This window comes from Oryzias latipes, chromosome 2, assembly GCF_053564925.1.
Source record: "Oryzias latipes strain Hd-rR chromosome 2, Olatipes_Hd-rR_3.1".
Lineage (NCBI taxonomy): Eukaryota > Metazoa > Chordata > Actinopteri > Beloniformes > Adrianichthyidae > Oryzias > Oryzias latipes.
This window is the reverse complement of record NC_136238.1, coordinates 44,769,826-44,789,495: the sequence shown is the minus strand read 5'-3', so window position 1 is coordinate 44,789,495 and position 19,670 is coordinate 44,769,826. Positions and strand designations below refer to the sequence as shown.

Sequence of the window (19,670 nt, the reverse complement as noted above, 5' to 3'; positions counted from 1 at the left end):
AACGTTTTTTTTCAGCGCTTTGAAACTAGACGGTCATTGGATAAACGCTGCCATTATGTCCCGCCCACGGACGCTCGGCGACTCTGGGGTGAATGGGGAGTGGGCTGTCTTTCTGTTCCTGTTGATGTCTGAGGACTAGACGACAGTGACGACGGATGGATTTACGCAGATCAATAAGAAAAAAATAGTCCTGCAGAATTTACTTTCAAATAAATAGACAATTTTATGAAAATGAGCTTCCCCTCTCTGACAGACCAGTAGCTGCCACTGATAGGCAGGCTGAGAGCTGAGAAATAAAATCCAGATTTTCCCAAAAATGATCTTCTAAACAACAAATTGAACTGAATCAATAAAACAGAAATTGATCTATTGACCGGCCCTATATCCAGATATGATCACACAACAGGCCAGATGTGGCCCCCCAGCCTTGAGCTTCACCCAAATGTCCTGAAGGATTTCTGGGTGATAAAAATGATTTTCACATCTTAGGATTCAAGATGAAGAAATACAATTTAATCTGACATTTTTGAAATGGAAGCTTTAAATCTATTGGATTGTAAATATGTAGTCCTGAATAATTCCTGATGATCAATGACATTTCAATTCCTCGTCTGTTTGAACTTTATTTCAAGTCATTTCTAATCTATGTCATTTTCATTCCTGATCATGTTTTTGGGTCCAAATCCAAAAGAAATGAGCAAAAGTGAAAATGTCATCTGTCAGTCTGTCATCAGGGCGGGTCCCACCTGACTGAATGGACCAAGTTCCTGGACCTCCAGCTGCATCACTGCTCCTGAACACACTTTTCTGTCTCATTGCAGGTTGATGTACTGCAGTTTGTCAGAGATCAGCTGTGAAGTTCTGGGCTCAGCTCTGAAGAAAAACCCGTCTAATCTGATAGAACTGGACCTGACCTGGAACGACCTGCAGGATTCAGGAGTTCTTAATCTGTGTGGTTTTCTGGAGAGTCCAGACTGCAGACTGCAGACTCTGAGGTCAGACTCCATGTTTCAGTTGTGTTCAGATCAATATGATGACAAAGTTGTGTTGACCCACAGTGAGCAGAAATGTCCAGATTCTGATCTGCAGCAGCATCTTCCTGCAGCTGCTTGTTCTCTTCAAAGATCTGCAGAAGAACTTCTTCTTTTCTTCCTGCAGCTGCTTGTTTCAAAGCTGTCTGCTGACATTTGTGCTCCACAAAGTTCTGCTTGCAGCCATCAGCTCTTCTTTGTGTCTTTGCTCCAACAGACTCCTTTAAAGCGTGTGCAGAAGCAGCAGCCGTGCACGCTCACATGCACTCTGAGTCCTGCTGCTGTGTTTCAGCAGATGCAGCTGAGAGTCCAGCGGCTGATGTTTGTGAGCAGACAGTGACAGAGTCCTGCTGCAGCTGGATGCTGCTCTGACAGACACATCCTCCACAAACATCCTCACCTTTTCATCCACAAACATCATCACATCATCCATCAAAGCTCCCAGCAGCTTCTGACTCTTCATTCAGAGCTGAAGTCATGCTTGATCAGGGATCAATGTCCAACATTTGCTGCTGACTCTTCCTCATCACTTCCTTCTTCTCTCTGCTTTGATCTGTTGGAGCTGAAAGTCTCTGCTTGAAGGGCTGCAGCAGAGAAGGACTGGAAGATCATCTCCTGAAAACTGGGAGGAAGACTTTCCAGCATCCTGCTGCTGAAATTCTCCCATGATTCAGTGCTGTTTGGAGAAGAGCTGAGCAGAAAGAGGAAGTGGACTTTTTCTGCTGTTGCTGCAGAAACATCAGTTGGTTTGGATGCAGCCACAGGCTGATGTTTGACTTTCACACATCTGGACTTCTTTCCTGAAGCAGCTGCATGTTGTCCTGAATGTTCCTGAATGTTCTTCTTCTCTGCTTCTGCTGGACTCTTCTGATCTGCTGCTGTTGCTTCACATCTTTGGACTTTTTCTAAACTTTCTGATCTTCTTCAGCTCTGAACTCTTTAGAAGACGTGAAGGATGAAAAACATGAACTTTGTCTTTAAACTCAACTCTTTCTTCTGGATTCAGGTTGTTTAACTGCAGATTGTCAAAGACCAGCTGTGCTGCTCTGGTCTCAGCTCTGAAGTCCAACCCGTCCCACCTGACAGAACTGGACCTGATGTTCAACTACCTTCAGTCTTCAGATGTTCAGAAGCTCCAGGATCTGGTGGAGAGTCCAAACTCCAAACTGCAGACTCTGAGGTCAGTAGAGGGTTGGAGTCAGTCCAGCTGCTTCCAGATGTTTGGTCCTAAAGTTAGTCTGAGAGCAAAGATGCAGAGTTTCCTGTGAAGCTGCAGCTTCTCAGTGAAGCTCTGAGGAGAATGATGACAGGCTTCAGGACAACAGTCAGCCAATCAGAGCAGCAGAAGCTCCAACAGGTGAAGATGACAGGAAGCTGCTGCTCTGAACAGGACTGAAGCTCCTGCTGCTCTTTCTGCTGCTGTGCTGCATCACTGACTGACAGACCAGGATCAGGAGACACTCCTTCATCTCTGGCTCTACACTTTCTCTCTGCAGGTGGTGGCCCTAAAGAGTCTGATGTTCCTCCTGGAGGAGCAGAGAGGAGCAGCAGCAGCAGCTGGTCTGCAGAGATGTTGTGACTGGACGGTGTTCCTGGGAGGTGGGGAGCAGAGTGATGGAGGAATCAGAGGAAGTGGAGATGAGTGTCAGAGCTGCAGCAGGAACTGATCTGAGATCAGCTCCACTGTCTCTCAGCATCAAGTGGACAGTTATTGTGCTGCAGCTCCCCCGGTGGACTGATGGAGAACTGCACTTCCTCTTCTCATTCTAACTTGGAGTTGAGAAATCTGATTCTCTTCTGTCTTGTGTTGCCATAGTAACTGATTTCAATCTTCCTGTCAGCTGACGTCTGTGTTTCCCTGTTCATGAAGCTGTGTTACATTATTATGACATTGTCTCCTGCTTGTTCTAATAGTTTGAATATTCTTTTTTGTTCAGTTTGTAAAAGTCTTTCCTCTGAAAGAGTTCATGTAGGATTCAGCCTCTAGGCTCACATTTTTCAATGTGAAATCCATCATTTCCACTTTGATACTCTTTGAAATTAGGATTGAAACATCTGATGCTGACTCAGCAGTAACTTTTCTGCTGCACTAAACAGTCAGTTAATGAATTGAATTTTCTTGAAAAATAATGGAGTACAGAGAAAAGAAAAAAAATGGAAAAAATAGCGGAAACGTCACATGTCACCAAAGTGTTTAACAAACTTTTTTATAAAGTGAAAAGGTCAAATGTTTGTGTGTTGGAAGTCCCAACCTGACAGATGAGCAGAATAATAAGGCAGGCAAAGCCGTAACACTGCCCCCTGGTGGACAGGAACTCAGCAGTGCAGCTTCAGGATGGAGTGGCTTCCAACAGATCAGATCAACGTTCTGCTCTCTGCTAAAGAGGCAGAACGTCTCCTTCTAAGAAGAATCCAGAGTTCCTGATCACAAACATCAACTGAAGCCCAAATCAGAGCTGATCAGACTGCATGGAGCCCAAGCTCCAGAAAAGAGGAGAGAAGAAGAAGAAGTCCACATGAAGCTTCACCTTAGAGGAAAAGAGGAGCTGCTGAATTCAATTCAATTCAATTCAATTTTATTTGTATAGCCCAAAATCACAACAACAGTCGTCTCGATGGGCTTCGAAGTAAAACATGAACTCAAAAGGATCACGAATACAAAGAGTTCAATAGGAAAATACTAAAATGAACTAACAAACTGACTAAGCTATACTGGCATCCCTGCCCTTAGACCCCCCTTCGCGGTAAGGAAAAACTCCCAAAAAAAACGGATTCCGGAAAAAACGAAGAAACCTCAGGGGTGTCCACATGGAGGGATCCTCCCCCAGGACGGACAGGCGATTTACCAGAACTCTTAGAGAAGAATTAACTTATCTAATGCTACAACTACATATATAAAAGTCCAGCAGACGAGCTTCATCCAGCCGTGGTTGTGGGGACAGTCAAAGGCGCGAGTCGAGCCGGAGACAGGATCCACAGCCAGGTGTAGGAGCAGGAGCAAAGGCGAGGTAAACGGTCAGGAACTGGAGCACGGATGAGCCAACTGGAGTCTGGAAGCACTCCCACTCCCCAGGAGGGGAGAGGAAAAGAGGGACAATACATGAATCGCACTGCACCAAACAGAGGCATGGAGAACTAAATGATAAATTATGATCAAGAATAGGGGAGAGGAAGGGTAGAAGTAGAAAAGAAAAGAGGACAGAACCCCAGTGCACCATAGTTATCCCAGCTTCAACTTCTAGCAGCCTTTTAAAAGAAATAGTTATTATTAAGTTTAATTTAAACAAACTAACATTAAGTTAAATAATCCCTGAATACTAACTAGTCTGACAATAAGCCTGTCCAAAGAGGAATGTTTTCAGTCTAACTTTGAATGTAGAAACTGAGTCGGCCTCTCTTACATGAGCTGGGAGTTTATTCCATAAAACAGGGGCTTGGTGGCTAAACGCTCTACCTCCAACCGTACTTTTACTAATTCTAGGAACCACAAGCAGTCCGAACTAAAGTACTCGAGTACTGAGGAAGACTTTCAAGCTCTGATGGATTCTGTAGAACATCTGGAACTAGAATGTAGAAAGTGCTTCAGTTCCATCAGCTGTCAGTCTGCAGCAGCTTCATCTGCTGCCTCCATCCTCTCTCTGTGAGTCTCTGCAGAGTTTTTCTGCAGCTGCTGGTTTTTCTGCAGCAGCAGCAGCAGCATCAGAGCCAGAGAGCCAAAGAAAGTGGAAAGTCTGAGAAGGAAGCAGCTCTGAAGCTCTGCAGCTGACGGTGCAGCTTCAGGACTCATGAGGAGGAGCACATGCACGGCTCTGATGCTGCTGAACGTCTGACTGAGATGATCCACATTCAGAAGAGAGTTTCAGAGTGAAAGACGTGTGGAAGAAGAGAATCCTGAAGGTTTCTGTGCAGACATGAACTCAGTCAGAGAGCGTCTGAATGTTGGAGGATCCAGAAGAAACCAGGAGCTCATGAAGGTGGTTCTGTTGGAGCAGAGAGCAGAACTCTGATCCCAGTTTCAGGAACAATGCAGGCTCATGTTCTGGACTGAAGAGTTCTCCTGAAATGTTCTGTTCAGACTTCTTCAGGATCACATCTGTGTGTGAATGTGGAGCTTTGTCTGAACCAAGCTGCAGCTAGTTCACTTTGAAGCTCCTTCAGGCTCACACAGCAACAATGACAAAGACTGAAGCTGCTGTGCTGCCCTCTAGTGGCAGACATGGCATCTGCAGCACACATTTCTGCATTTCTCAACATTTTTGAAGCTCATCCAGAGAATGCCAAAAGTCTGCAAGCAGTAATCAAAGCTAAAGGTGGCTACTATGAAGAACCTACAATATGACATATTCTCAGTTGTTTCACACTTTTTTGTTATGGATAGAATTCCACATGTGTTCATTCATAGTTTTGATGCCTTCAGTGTGAATCTACAATTTTCATAGTCATGAAAATAAAGAAAACTCTTTGAATGAGAACGTGTGTCCAAACTTTTGGTCTGTACTGTAAATAAACATGTTAAGTGTTTTTTTGTCTTAACCTGAAAAAAAATTGTGAATTTATTTAAATCTTTCAGAAACAGGAAACAACTTTAAAATCTTTGCAGATTGTCGGTGAAAAATGTTTGCATTCCAAAGATCTTTAATACTTTAACTTTTCTTTTATTATGTTACATCTCAGGTATAATCTATACCTTGAGAGGTATAAATTTGTTAATCTAATTTTAATTAAATTAAGTAAATTTCTCTATTGTTTTTTTCACTCTTATAATAAATTCAAAACTATTGCTTGTCTTTGTTATTAACTATACAGTTTAATGTTTATTTATAGTCGTAATTATTCTCTTTAGAAACAGATTTTTAGCATCTTTTTACTTGAAATTTTCTTTTTTTAATTTTTTTTCTTTGTTTACTTAATAAATGTCTTTATTCACGACTTCTTCTTCTTTCTCTTTCGGCTTTTCCCATCAGGGGTCGCCACAGCGAATCATCCTTTTCCACCTCACTCTATCATGAACATCTTCTACCCTAACGTTAGCCAACTTCATGTCCTCTGTTAAGACATCCATATATCTCCTCTTTGGCCGTCCTCTTGCCCTCCTGCCAGGCAGCTCCATCTCCAACATCCTTCAGATTCAAGTTTTATTGCCGTTTGCACATGCGGTACATCGGAATTTTTCTTTGGCATCTCTCATGTCAGGATAAGTTAAAAAAGGACAATAGAAAAATTTGAAGAAGAAATAATAAAGAAAATAAAAATAAATAGAATAAAGTTAAAAGTCAAAATTAGACAACAAATTTACATGGTGTATAAAAAAATATAAATATCAGTAAAATATGATAATGAATATTGCAGAGACCCAATCTGTACAGTAGCATTATTGCACATAGAATTATTGCACATATTATTGTTTATTGCACTTAGTAATTTAGTCCAGTCTTCCCTCTCTGATGTCCTTTGCTAGCATTCTGATTGCTGTTGGGAAGAAGCTGTTGTGGAAGCGTGTGGTGTGTGCTCGGATGCTTTCAGGCCTGCGACGCCTGAGGTTGTGGCCTGAGTCCACACATTGGATCAGTCCATGAGCAGGGTGGTGTCTGTCTCTGATGATCTTAGTCACTCTCCTCCTGCAGCGCTGTTTGTAGATGGTGTCCATGGATGGTAGGTTGCAACCTATAATTTTTCCAGCTGTATTAATGACCCTCTGCAGCATCTTCTTCTCTTTTAAGGTGGTGTTACCGAACCAGGCTGTTAGTCCGCTTGTGAGGATGCTTTCCACAAGCCCCCTGTAGGCTTGGGTGAGGGTCCGGCGCTTGAGACCGGCCTTCTTCAGCAGCCTGATGAAGTACAGCCTCTGCTGGGCTTTCTTCACTGTGGCAGCAGTGTTTTTGTCCCAGCTGAGGCTGTTTGTGATCTGCAGACCAAGGAACCGGTGGCAGTCGGTCCGCTCCACCACAGTCCCGTTGATGATGAGCGGTTGATGTGGCGGTGCTTTCCTTCTGTAGTCCACGATTATCTCTTTTGTTTTCTCTATGTTGAGAACAAGGTCGTTGTCCTCTCCGTAGATGGTGATCCTGTGCACGAGGTCTCTGTATGCAGACTCGTCCCCTACTCTGATGAGGCCGAGGACGGTTGTGTCGTCTGCATACTTAATGATGATGTTGTTGGAGTGGGGGGAGGTGCAGTCGTAGGTGTAAAGTTAGGAGAGCTTTGGACTGAGGCAGCACCCCTGTGGTGTACCAGTGCTAACTGTCAGCTCAGCAGAAACCTTCTTTCCCATCCTCACCACCTGTGGTCGGTCAGTGAGAAAGTCAAGGATCCAGTTTCTGGTGGGTGTTGTTGGTATTCCCAGTTCTGCGAGTTTATCAGTCAACTTCAGGGGCCTGATGGTGTTGAAGGCAGAGCTGTAGTCCAGGAACAGAATCCGGGCGTACGTGTTCTTGGTGTCCAGATGTTGCAGGGTGGAGTGAAGTGCCAGTGCCACCGCATCTTCTGCTGATCTGTTGGGGCGGTAGGCGAACTGGTGGGGGTCTACTGATTCGTCGACCAGGGAGTTGATGTGGGACAGAACCAGCTTTTCCAGACATTTCATTGCTGCAGGGGTGAGAGCCACAGGTCTAAGGTCGTTCATCGCTGCGACGTGTGTTTTCATCGGGACCGGCACGATCACAGAGGACTTGAAGATACGGGGCACTGTTTCCTGCGATAGCGAGAGGTTGAAGATGTCTGTATACACCTCTGCTAGCTGCTCCGCACAGGCTTTCAGAATCCTTGGAGAAACGTGGTCCGGTCCCGTCGCCTTGTGTGGGTTCACCTGCTTCAGGGCCCTGAGGACCTGTGTGTGAGTCACCTGCAGCGCAGCCTCTTCTGGGGCCCAGGAGGTCTTTTGGGGGACCTCTTTGTTGTTCTGGTCGAACCTTGCGTAGAAGCTGTTAAGGCTGTCTGGTAGGATGTTACTCTGGAACTCTGATCTGCTGGTGTTTGTCTTGTAGTTGGTGATGGATATGATCCCCTGCCACAGGCCTCTTGTGTTGGTTTCCCTGTGGCAGCTCTCAATTTTCTGACTGTAGTTCCTTTTGGCAGCTTTGATGGACTTCTGGAGGTCATAGCGGGCGTGTTTATATGCTGTGCTGTCTCCAGATTTGAAGGCTGAACGCCGTTTGTATATTTTTGTTCGCACATCTATGTTGAACCAGGGTTTTTGGTTAGGGAAGATGCGGATGGTCCGAGTTGGAATGCAAATGGAGGTGCACCAGTCTATGTAGCTGCTGACTGTGTCCGTGTATTCATCAATGTTTGGTGAAGCTGCTTTGAAGATGCTCATGTCTGTGGCCTCCAAGCAGCCTTTCAGTTGTTCCACAGCTTTGTCAGTCCAAGTCATTACAGTCCTGGTTGTGACTGGATCTGCTTTAAGCCTCCTTGTGTATGTGGGCTTCAGCAGGATGGCTAAGTGATCGCTCTTTCCGAGGTGAGGCTCGGCGGTGGCAGCATATGCATTTTTGATGTTGCTGTAACATTTATCCAGAATGTTTTTTCCCCTGGTGGGGAAATCAATAAATTGGTGGAATTTTGGAAGACTTTTGTCATGATTTGAACTTGTCTTGTTTTTGGTCCTTGTTCTGTCTTGTTTCTGTTTCCTGTTTTATTTTGAAAGTCTCCTGTCTTGTCTGTTTTCTTGAGTTTTACTTCCTTTGGTCCCCATCAGCCCTGATCGTGTTCACCTGTGTCTTGTCTGCCCTGTCTGTATATAAGTCTGGTCTCTGCCTTCCTCCAGTGTTGGTCCATTAGTTATTCCTGTCCTGGTTGTCCTTGTCATGCCATGTTCCTCGTTTCTTGTTCCACGCCACAGTGAGTTTTGTTTAGTTTTGTTTAGTTTTGTCATCCTGCTCTGCAGCGCCTTTTGTTTGTTCATTAAACCCTCTAGACTCTGATCCTCATGCCTCCACCTCTGCGTCTGGGTCCAACCGGCTCTCGAGCCACCCTGCACCATGACAACTTTTCCGGAGATCACAGTGATTGAAATCTCCTAGGATCACAAATGCAGCATCAGGGTAGTTGTTCTCATGCCTGCTGATCATGTTGTGCAGCTCCTGGAGTGCAGCTGCCTCGTTAGCTGAGGGGGGAATGTAAACAGTGCTCACAATGATGCACTGCAGCTCCCTCGGTAGGTAGAATGGCCTACACTTAACAGTCAGATATTCCACGTTTTCAGAGCAAGACTGAGAGATCACGGTGTTGTCGGAGCTCCAGGACTGTTTGATAAAAATCGCGGCCCCCCCGCCGCGCGTTTTGCCGCATTCAGCGGCGCCGCGATCGGCTCTGTAAACACTGAACCCGGCCGGTGTTATGGCCTCGTCGGGGGTCCCTTGTCCGAGCCACGTCTCACAGAGACAAAAGATGGAGCAGTCCTGGATGTGTCGCTGTGTAGCCAACCTGCTGATGAGATCGTCCATCTTGTTCGCCAGAGATTGTACGTTGGCGAGGAGAATGATCGGGAGTGTTAGCCTCCCGCGGCTAGCCAGCCGGCGCAGCCTACGTGCAGTCCCTCCCCGTCTTCCGCGCTTGCGAGGCGGCAGCTCGATTCTGGGAGACGATCCTGCTGCGGCCTGTTGTGGTGAGATTCCAGCGTGGGGGTGAAGCTCCGGGTGGAGGTTCAGGATATTTGTGTCGAAATATCCTCTCTGATTAGTTTGTTCTAGTCTTAATAGGGCTTCCCCTTCTACCAATATATCCACTGTCCCTCCTCTGAACATGTCCAAACCATCTCAGTCTGGCTTCTCTGACTTTGTCGCTAACACAGGCAACATGAGCCGTCCCTCTGATGTACTCGTTCCTTATCCTGTCTAACCTGGTCACTCCTAAGGAGAACCTCAACATCTTCATCTCCGCTACCTCCATCTCAGCCTCTTGTCTCTGTCTCACTGCTACCGTCTCTAACCCATAGAGCAGAGCTGGTCTCACCACTGTCTTGTACACCTTTCCTTTGAGTCTTGCTGGCACTCTTCTGTCACACAACACTCCTGACACTTTCCTCCACCCGCTCCAACCTGCCTGCACTCGCCTCTTCACCTCTTTTCCACACTCTCCATCACACTGAACTGTTGACCCCAAGTACTTAAACTCCTGCACCTTCTTCACCTCAGCCCCCTGTAACCTAACGCTTCTACCTTGATCCCTCTTGTTCAGACACATGTATTCTGTCTTACTACGACTGACCTTCATGCCTCTTCTTTCCGGAGCAAACCTCCACCTCTCTAGCTGTTCCTCCACCTGCTCTCTACTCTCACTGCAAATTACGATGTCATCCGCAAACATCATTGTCCAGGGAGATTCCTGTCTTACCTCGTCTGTCAGCCTGTCCATCAGCATAGCAAACAAAAAAGGACTCAAAGCTGATCCTTGGTGTAGTCCCACCTCCACCTTGAACTCCTCTGTCTGACCTACAGCACGGTGGCGGTCGTTGTTAACCCGGGCCTCGACCGATCCGGTATGTCTAAAGTGTTGTGGATGATTCGCATGGTTATTTTGGCAATTTTTACGCCGGATGCCCTTCCTGACGCAACCCTCTCTATTTATCCGGGCTTGGGACCGGCACAGAAGTAACTGGCTTGCAACCCCTGTGGCTAGATTGTCTTTATTCATGACTGTAGTTTAGAAATACAATAAACGAATGTGATCAGGTTTAGTTAGTCTCTCTCTCTCTCTCTCTTTTTTTTTTGCAACCATCGACATCATATGAGCGACAGGCAACACTCCCGACCAGCTGGTGGCGCTAAAGCACCATGACGCTGTTAGCCAAACAAAGAAGAAGAACAGCACGAGGCGCTAGCAGCGTTAGCTTGTTAGCAGGCTAGCAGCGTTAGCTTGTGTTGAGAGGACAGTGGTGTTTTGTTGGGACGTTTGTGAGGTTTTTGGACAGAAAGGACGATACGTGGTTCGTGTGGGAACTCTCAGCATTTTCCAAAGTGTCGTAAATGAGTGAAGAAGTGTTGAACGGAAAGACAACGTGGATTGCTGTGATTGTGAGACTAGCAGATGATCGATCGGAGCTGCAGTGAAGAGGACGGCGGTGTTTGTGGGAGTTGGAGCTGAAGATCGGAGCAGGAACCATGTCTTCAGAACCTCAGGAAGGTTCTGTCAGAGAACAACTTTCTGCTGCTGTAGGAACCATCGTCCAGAACGAGGAGGAGGAGCTCTGTCGTCAGCGCAGACTGCTGGATAGCAGCTGGAACCCGCAGCTTCAGCTCCACATAGTTGGTATGTGACTAAACATTTAAATTCTTTTGGTTGCCTATGGGATTACATCTCTGCCATAAAGTAAATAGGGCGTAAAGTCAACTAAGCGAGCATATTTAGGAACTGAGTGAGTGAACCAATTCTAACCAAGCGTCCCCGTATTTTACAACTGAACGGCTACAATCCTAACTGAGCAGTGATCTTGCTCGGTCAGTTCTCTTTTGCGCCCTCACCTGGATTTACGCTCAGTGTTAAGGGGGCATTTCTGTCACTTGCGGGCGGGAACCTTTCTGGTTGATCTGATTGGCTAAAGTTTGCATGTCAAGCAGTGGGGTGGGACTCTCATTTTGGGGCTTTAATAGAAAAGGAACGGCGGCTGTAACGCTGATTAAAAGCATTAAAACGGTAACAAATGCAGTGAATTTCACATGAGAAAAACTTACAGCACAAAAAAACCTTCCATGTGTGGAAGGGTGTGTCCGGCTGCTAACAGACACAGACACACCAGTAGCAGCTTTGTGTTGGCTGCAGGGGAGAGAGTTTTGTGACGTTTGTGCTCCCCTGATGCTTTTACACAGCTTCTCAGGACTACGTAGCAGTATTTCCGCCTTATGCGGTCTGGAGTTTTGGTCCACAGCCTCCTTTGGAAGCCCCACTGGCTGGGGTAGGGCCCAACAGCCCCTTGAGTAAGCGATAAAACGGGATAAGAACATAACAACATAAAAGACCTTTTGCTGCCGTACACTCTAGGGTTGTGCCGATGGACGAAACCATCGTCCATCGTGATGGTTGACTGAGATCACGATGGAAAGACACCATCGTGATGCCACGCCCCCGCCACACTGCGAGTAGACACCATAAGCCGCGGTTACATGAACAAAATATCTTGATCGGATCAATGGTCGAATTAGAATTCAACCGTGTACATGAGCCCAGAAAAATGTTTTCAGATTATAACAAATGTTCACATGGGTCACACTTTCAGTTGGAATAAATCGTTTGCACATGCGCAGTAGGGTTTGAAAAACCGGAAGAGGATATGTGTTCTGCTGAGCGGCTACATACATAGATATGTCAGCTCTGTAATATACGAGACGATCTTCTAAACGTGCTTTTTTTAATGTTACGGTTATTATGAAGCATCTGTTCGCTTATCATTTTAATTGTAATCCGTGTGGTCAGTGCTTCTTCTGTTGAAAAACGGAGCCGGAAAGAAGCCATGATTAGCAGTATGCTAACACGCTAACAACATTAGGTTTGGATGGACATATAATCCATGCGGGAAATTCTGCAATCTGCATCCTGCCTGCACGTTAAATATGTGGGAATAACATCAGCCTTTATTTTGTCGAGACACGACTGGAAAGTCGTGTCTCGACAAAATAAAGGCTGATGTTATTCTGTAGCTCGTTCCCCTAGAGGTGTGAGACGGATCGCAGTCCTAAGTCTCCCACACATATCACACACGTAACAAAGCATCCCCCCTTCCCCTCAAACACAAAGCTGTAAGAACGCGCTCCACCGGTCCACTTGAGTATTTAAGTGCGAGAGCGGACTACTTCTTTTCTATTTTGTTTATCTTCTTTTTCTCCGTTTTTTTTAAAAAGCAGCTAAAAACCTATCTTTTTTGAATCGCTTTTTCTTTATCCTTTTATATTCTATGTTTTACTGTGTATTACCTTGTATTAGCGTAAAGCACTTTCTGATTTTTATCTTGAAATGTGTTATACAAAGAAAGTTTATTTAAGTTTATTATGGTGTTTTGTTCCAGAGAAGGCTTCAGACCGCAAACAGGACCGACCGGCTTCTCCATGCGACTTAACCATGTCTCTGAGCAGACTTATAGCTTTGTGTTTGCGAATGTGGCAACACGAGCGGTCCAGGCACACACTACTAAAAATAGGGACTTAACCAAATGGAGACGTGGTTCCAAATTTAAAAGAAAGAACAAATAAAACACAGGATAAAACCACAGGGGGCCTCAAGCCCATCTGCAGACAGAGCTGGTTAATTAGTAAAACAAAAACATAACAAAAACACCCCAATCACATGCATATACACACTGTGACAACAAAAGCATTTTATTTTTTTTTTTAAACACAAGTTAACCTCCACTTGAGTACCAGTCAGACACTGTTGCAGGTATCTAGGAAAGGGTAGACGTTCACAAGTCCCACAAGGCCTTTAAGTCACAGGAGCGTTGAGGTTTCCTAATAGGGTTTTGTCAAAAGTTTCTGGCGTCCTGGTGTGGCCACAGTAGCTGGGCGCAGGAAGTGCACCCATTGACCCGGAACTTACATGCACATTTCACTATATGGGCGGGGCCAGGTGTTGACACTTAGTCTGATTGCATGGGGTAACATGGTGCACCTAAGAATTAAAGTTAGGTGCACCGGATCAAAGACTTAGTCTAGTTTCCTGGCCTGAGGGACCAGCACCACTGACTCTGACTCCCCTTAAAGAGATAGGCTAGGAAACAGAAGATCAATGACCACCAGCTTATTACTGTAAAACATTAGTGTGTTTAGTGTGCATAAACTTCAAGGACTTCCTAAAATGGCAAATTTGCGATGGGTTTTTAATTGTTCAATACTGTACCGTAGAACTATACCAAAATACTATAAGTGTCATGTTCATTAAAGTATTATATTTTAATGCTTTGTTATTTTTTTGGGCAGACCAACAAGCAATATTAGCCAACATCTGAGCTACTCTTTGTACACAGCACCTGTGTACAAAGAGTAGCTGCTCTGATGCTTGGTCTCATAGTGCCGACGAGCTTATACTCTTTCATTACGGCAACATCGTCAGTGCAAATCAAGCAGACACACTTTCCGTTGATTTCCTTAAAGAAATATTTATTTTCCCACCGTGTTTGAAATCTTCTCACTTGCTATCTTGCGTTTCTTCTGTGCTGCCATTTCAGGGGCCTGTTGCACAAAAGTAGGATAAGGCATTAAGCCAGGATATCTTGGTGATCCTGGCTCAATTGATCCCCAATCCGGTTGCACTAAAGCTGGATAGGGGGCAGGAGGATATGTTATGGTATAAGTTACCATGGAGATTTATTCTGTGGAGCTAGCCTGCTCCAGACCAGGCTAAATTCTAGGATCTATTTAATCTCATCCCTAATGTCAGTCAGCAGTCGCCACAAATGGAAACCAATAGTTATTTCACTGCTCACTGTACATTGTTATCACATATAACTAGACCCACTGTCATTATTTAAACGTTTGTGATCATTAATGTCAATCATTTTGGATAACTAATGAGTTTTAGATGATGTTGCTATCATTAGATAATTTACAGTTTCCCATAGACTATAATGCTATATGTAAAATGATAGAATATTAGGGCCTCAGAGGGAAAAAAAGACAGTCTTAATATTGTAACCAGTTGTTTTAAAGGAGGACCGTTGTTAAAATGACAGATGTGGGGCATTTCGTGAAATTGTCCTTCAGTATGGTTTCATAAACGAAGACATGCTGATGTGCCAGAATATGAAGTATCACATTGTCATAACTATCAAAACTGTAAAAAGAATATGTTGCTTTTCTGCAGAAAGAACCAGCCTCATAAATTTATGACTTTATCCTTTTTCCTCAGTGGGGGCCTAGTACTCTGTCATATAAAATAATACACATTCCATATGAATATAAAAACACAATATGTAACATTATGTTCCTTTGTTGAATAAGGACAAAACAAAGCAGGTAAACTTCATCACTGTGGCGGTGTTGCCTTTCTTCTTAATTAGATCTTTTACCTCCTCGTATGCGGTCCAAATGCTGCCCCTGGCCGAGTGAAGGCTTCTTTGCCTTTTATAGCGCCCCATGAGGCCACTGCTAGTAATCATCTGCCCTACAGCACCTGAGCCAATTAATCCTGCCACAATCCTCCCCCACAAAATGCACCGTCGACCCGACGATGATTCACCAAAGTAAACTACAGCCATGGTCTAAAAGCAACAGCAGATGATATGCTTACTGAGGAGTAGCTTTGCTCCTCCCCTACGGCCCGAGGAAGCCGGTGGGGGTTGGAGTGCTGTCCAGCAGTGGGCCGTGACGTCCGGCGCACTGGTACGCTACTCCTATCCCGGTCAGCTTGTAAAGTGACTCCGGAAGCAGAGGGTACAGCAGCTGCCGCGGCATCAGCCTCAGAGAAGACTGGTGTCACCTGTCCAAGAGGCAGTTCAGGTTGGTTGTCCTCTACCGCCTCACTAGTGCGGTCCTCCCTTAGAACAAACCAGTCCCCGTTCTCTATTGGGTCCTCTTGGGAGAGAGGAGAACTTTGTGGGGGTTGGCTCGGAGGGCAACCAGCCAACTCTTTGTCTGGTCCTCGCCTGAACACGGCCTTCAGTAAGGACCGATAGACTTGTCGGGGTCTACAGGGTCATCCCTGGGGGAAATGGTGTACACTGAGCCCCCCTCTCTGGGTGCCTTTAATACTCCGTGCACGCTGTGATCCCACAAATCCCTGATTTTCTGTCGTCCTCTAAACCCCAGGTGACGCACTAAGACCAACTGCCCCTCACTCAAAGGAGGGTCCCTTACCCCCTCATCATGACCTCTCTTCCTGCGATCAGCAGCTGCAAGCAGCTTCTCTCTGGTACCCTCAAAAGCCAGTTTTAGCCGAGCTTTGTGTTCCTGGACCCACTCCTGCACAGTGCCCTCCACTGGCTCTTGCACTCTTCCTAACAGGAAGTCAACCGGAAGCCTTGGCTCCTGTCCAAACATCAGAAAAAATGGTGACTCACCCGTTGACTGATGGGGAGTCGTGTTATAAGAATACAAGAGCTGCGGCAGGCACACGTTCCAGTCTCGCTTCCGGGACACTGGTAGAGTTCTGAGAAAGTCGTGGAGGGTTCTGTTGAAGCGTTCACACTGCCCATTACCCTCTGGGTGTGTGCGAGACTTCTCTACTGCATAGAGGTAACAGAGTTGTTGAATGAGGGCGCTCTCAAAGCTCCGACCTTGATCGGAATGTATCCGAGCTGGAACGCCAAATTTTGAAAACCATTCTGTGACCAAGACCTGGGCCACTGTTGCAGCACGCTGATCCCGAGTCGCAACCGCCATGGTGTATTTACACACACCTCCATGAGGATTTGTGCTTCAGACGGGGAAAAGTATGTGGCTCTAGTTGCCATGGTAAATCAGTTAATCTGTGATCTGTGGCGGGGTCTATTTGAGTGAGCCGTGAGCGCGCAGCTATCCAGGATTGGTTACACCTGGCTTAATGAATCCGTGTCTGCTCATCCTGGCTTGGTCTTTGTGCAACCAATTAAGCCTGGACGCACATGTTTTGGCTTCATTGAGCTCAGCTTAGTCATTTATCCCGGATGTCTTAATTCTACTTTTGTGCAACAGGCCTCAGGTGACTCGTGGTAAACTTTTAAACTGCTGTTCAACAGATAGGAGGAATTGCTGGTTTCAAAGCTGCAGCTCTGATCCATGGACATTTATGAGGTGTCTCATTAGAGTCTTCATCACTGTTTCAAATTTCATCGCATAGTTAAAGAAGAAAAAAGGAATTTAGAAAAGAGCAGCACTTTAATTTTTCAATGTTTTTACACAGTTACAATCAAAAGGATCACAAGAATTTGGAAGCTCTGCACAACATGATATAATCTTGTCCTCACTGTCCTCCGGTAGACTGGCAACCTGTCCAGGCTGTGCCCTGCTTTTGCCCAACAGTAGCTTGTAAATCATTGAGGATCCCCATGACTCTGAAAAGGATTCAGTGAGTTCAGAGAATGGAGGGGGGGAGTATTGAATTAAAAAAATTAAACTGAAATACTTTTGAGGTGGTTTAGATTTTTCTTGGTGCATAACAATGCTAAATTTTTATAAAGTATAAAAGGATTCCTTCTTGTGTTGCTGCAGTCCTCCCCCAGCATTGGATGACTGAAGAGGATCTCTGCAACCAACAGAAGAACTTCAGAGTGGAACATGAGAAACAAGAACCTCCACATTATAAAAAAGAGCAGGAGGATCAAGAACCTCCACAGATTAAAGAGGAGCAGGAGGAACAAGAATCTCCACAGATTAAAGAGGAACCAGGGGAACTCTGCATCAGTCAGGATGAAGATCATCTTGATCTGAAGCAGGAGACTGATACCTTGATGGAGATTCCTACTTATGAGGAAGATGAGAACAGTGAAGCAGATCTAAACAATCAGCAGAGCTTTAATGTAACTGATAGTCAGGATGAAGAAGGAAACCAACATGAAGAATCAACATCAACTACAGATGAAGAGACAGAATCATCATCAACTACAGATGAAGAGACAGAATCATCATCAACTACAGATGAAGAGACAGACCAACAGAAAACGGATTTTGAAAGAGTCTGTAAAAAATATGGTATAAGCTTTCATCAATTGTCTCAAGTTAAAATTCTCATGAGAACTCACACAGAAAACAAACCTTATTCTTGTAAAGAATGTGATAAAGGTTTTAGTCGAATATCTAATCTCAAAAGACACATGAAAACTCACACAGGAGAAAAGCCTTTTTCTTGTAAAGAATGTGAGAAAAGTTTTAATCAAATATCTCATCTCAAAATACACATGAGAACTCACACAGGAGAAGGGCCCTTTTCTTGTAAATATTGTGATAAATGTTTTAGAGATGTACTTCATCTCAACACACACATGAGAACTCACACAGGAGAAAAGCCTTTTTCTTGTAAAAAATGTAAAAAAAAGTTTTCATGATGGTTCTAATCTCAAATCACACATGATAATTCATACAGGAGAAAAGCCTTTTTCTTGTAAAGAATGTGATAAAAGTTTTAGTTTTTTATCTAATTTCAAAAGACACATGAAATCTCATATATAAGTGAAACCTTTTTCTAATAAAAAATGTATCTAATGAAAATTCTCAACTTAAGAAAAAATGTAAAATTATTGGGTCAAATATGAATCAGCTTTAAAAAAATAAAAGAACAGATTTTTTATTTGAGAAATGCGTATCATAACTGAAAGATAAATTAAACTAGTTCCAAAGTCGAGAGTACATATTGTAAATTTGAAGCATTAATTTAAAATATTAACTGTACATTTGAAACTTGGATTTAAAAACTACAGTTTTTCACGACTATAAGGCGCACTTAAAAGTTATACATTTTTTTCCGCCATCAGGGGGAAACCCATGAGCCGGTGCGCCTATTGTGTAGTTGTGGGTCGTAGAAGAAGATGGAGTGAGGAAGGGAGAGAGACGTAAAGGCCAAGTGGAACCTAACTGCATTGCAACTATCTACATTTTAAAGCCTTCAATGCTCCTTCTACCTCATAACCCTCAACCATTTCAGTACAGAAGGAGTAAGCAGAAAAGCAGCTTGCCCACTGCTTTAAGCTGCTGCTTTCGTTGGCGCAAAGGAGAAATGCAGAGACAGACTGGGGCAAGTCTCTGTGTGTGCTGAAAGGTGCAGGTCTTTGCTAGCACACATGAAGAAAGGAGACGTACAGCGCAAGTCTGTGTGTCTGTGTGTGTGTATGTGCTGAAAGGAGTAGCGTTTTCTAGCACATATAGAAAGTAAGAAAGGAGAAGTGGGCACGGCGGCGTCTGTGTGTGTGCTGTGTGTTTAGTTCTTGTGTAGGATAAGGAGGAAGGGGGACAAGAGCGCGCAAGTGAGCGACCATTCAGTTTGTGTTCAGTTAGGGAGGGAGAACAGTAACAAAAAGTGTCCTCTAAAAAAATCAGAGTCTGGATTTTTTTATTAACCCACTCTAGAAACTCTGAGGGCCCGAACAGGGCATTAACGTGCCCGCGCCTTAACACCCAGTGCACCTCTTGTATGTGTTAAAGACGGGAAAATCCCCCATGACTGAGACCGCGCCCTACCATCCGGTGCGCCCTATGGTCGTGAAACCACAGTACTGTATTTTCATGACCATAAGGCTACTGGGTTATAGGACACAGTCTCAGTTATGGTTAGTTTTTTCTGTATTTAATACATACAAAAGGTGCACCGGGTTTTAAGGCACGGGTAAGTTGACACATACCAGTAAAACACGCCTGCTAGTGTTGAACCGTTACTGCGTTGTTTCTGACTGCGGTCGAAAAACCCAAGGGAGATCCTCTCCAGGGACCATGGGGGTTCACTTCCCTGTTTGGACTCTCAGAGCCTCCAGAGCGGGTTAATAGAAGAACCAGTCTCCGTTCTTTTAGAGGAAATGTTAATTATTTCTGTTCTCTGTAACCGAGTAACACAAACAGAATGCACGCTCACGCACTCGCTTGCACTGAGCCCCCCCCCCCCTCCTTCCTGCACACGCGTGGGCGCCAACACAGCGGCTTCAGCACACACACACTCAGTGTGTGTTTAAAAAGGCAGCGGGAGTTGGTTATGATTTACTTTTCATTTTTTCAGTCATAAAAGAGGATCCAAACCTCCATCAAAGTCCTA

The 19,670-nt window shown here is 44.8% G+C and overlaps 2 protein-coding genes across 7 annotated transcripts in view; one reads left to right on the top strand and one right to left on the bottom strand.

The window, feature by feature from the left end:
* The window catches only part of LOC144989024 (NACHT, LRR and PYD domains-containing protein 12-like), a 166,787-nt gene that overhangs the window by 75,753 nt on the left and 71,364 nt on the right, over nt 1-19,670 (top strand). For 3 of the 6 annotated variants that reach the window (XM_078940688.1, XM_078940685.1, XM_078940699.1), the window contains 3 exons: nt 822-995; nt 2,038-2,211; nt 2,528-5,503. The exons of 1 other annotated variant lie outside the window; for it this stretch is intronic. In XM_078940688.1, the coding sequence (XP_078796814.1) occupies nt 822-995; nt 2,038-2,211; nt 2,528-2,540 (361 nt within the window). In that variant the 3' untranslated portion in view covers nt 2,541-5,503. Of the gene's footprint in view, nt 1-821; nt 996-2,037; nt 2,212-2,527; nt 5,504-19,670 lie in introns of those variants that run through there. 2 more of the 6 variants (XM_078940694.1, XM_078940703.1) reach the window with 1 other exon arrangement.
* Nucleotides 1-19,670, bottom strand: part of LOC144989280 (uncharacterized) — a 160,981-nt gene that overhangs the window by 100,242 nt on the left and 41,069 nt on the right. The gene's annotated exons all lie outside the window — the stretch shown is intronic.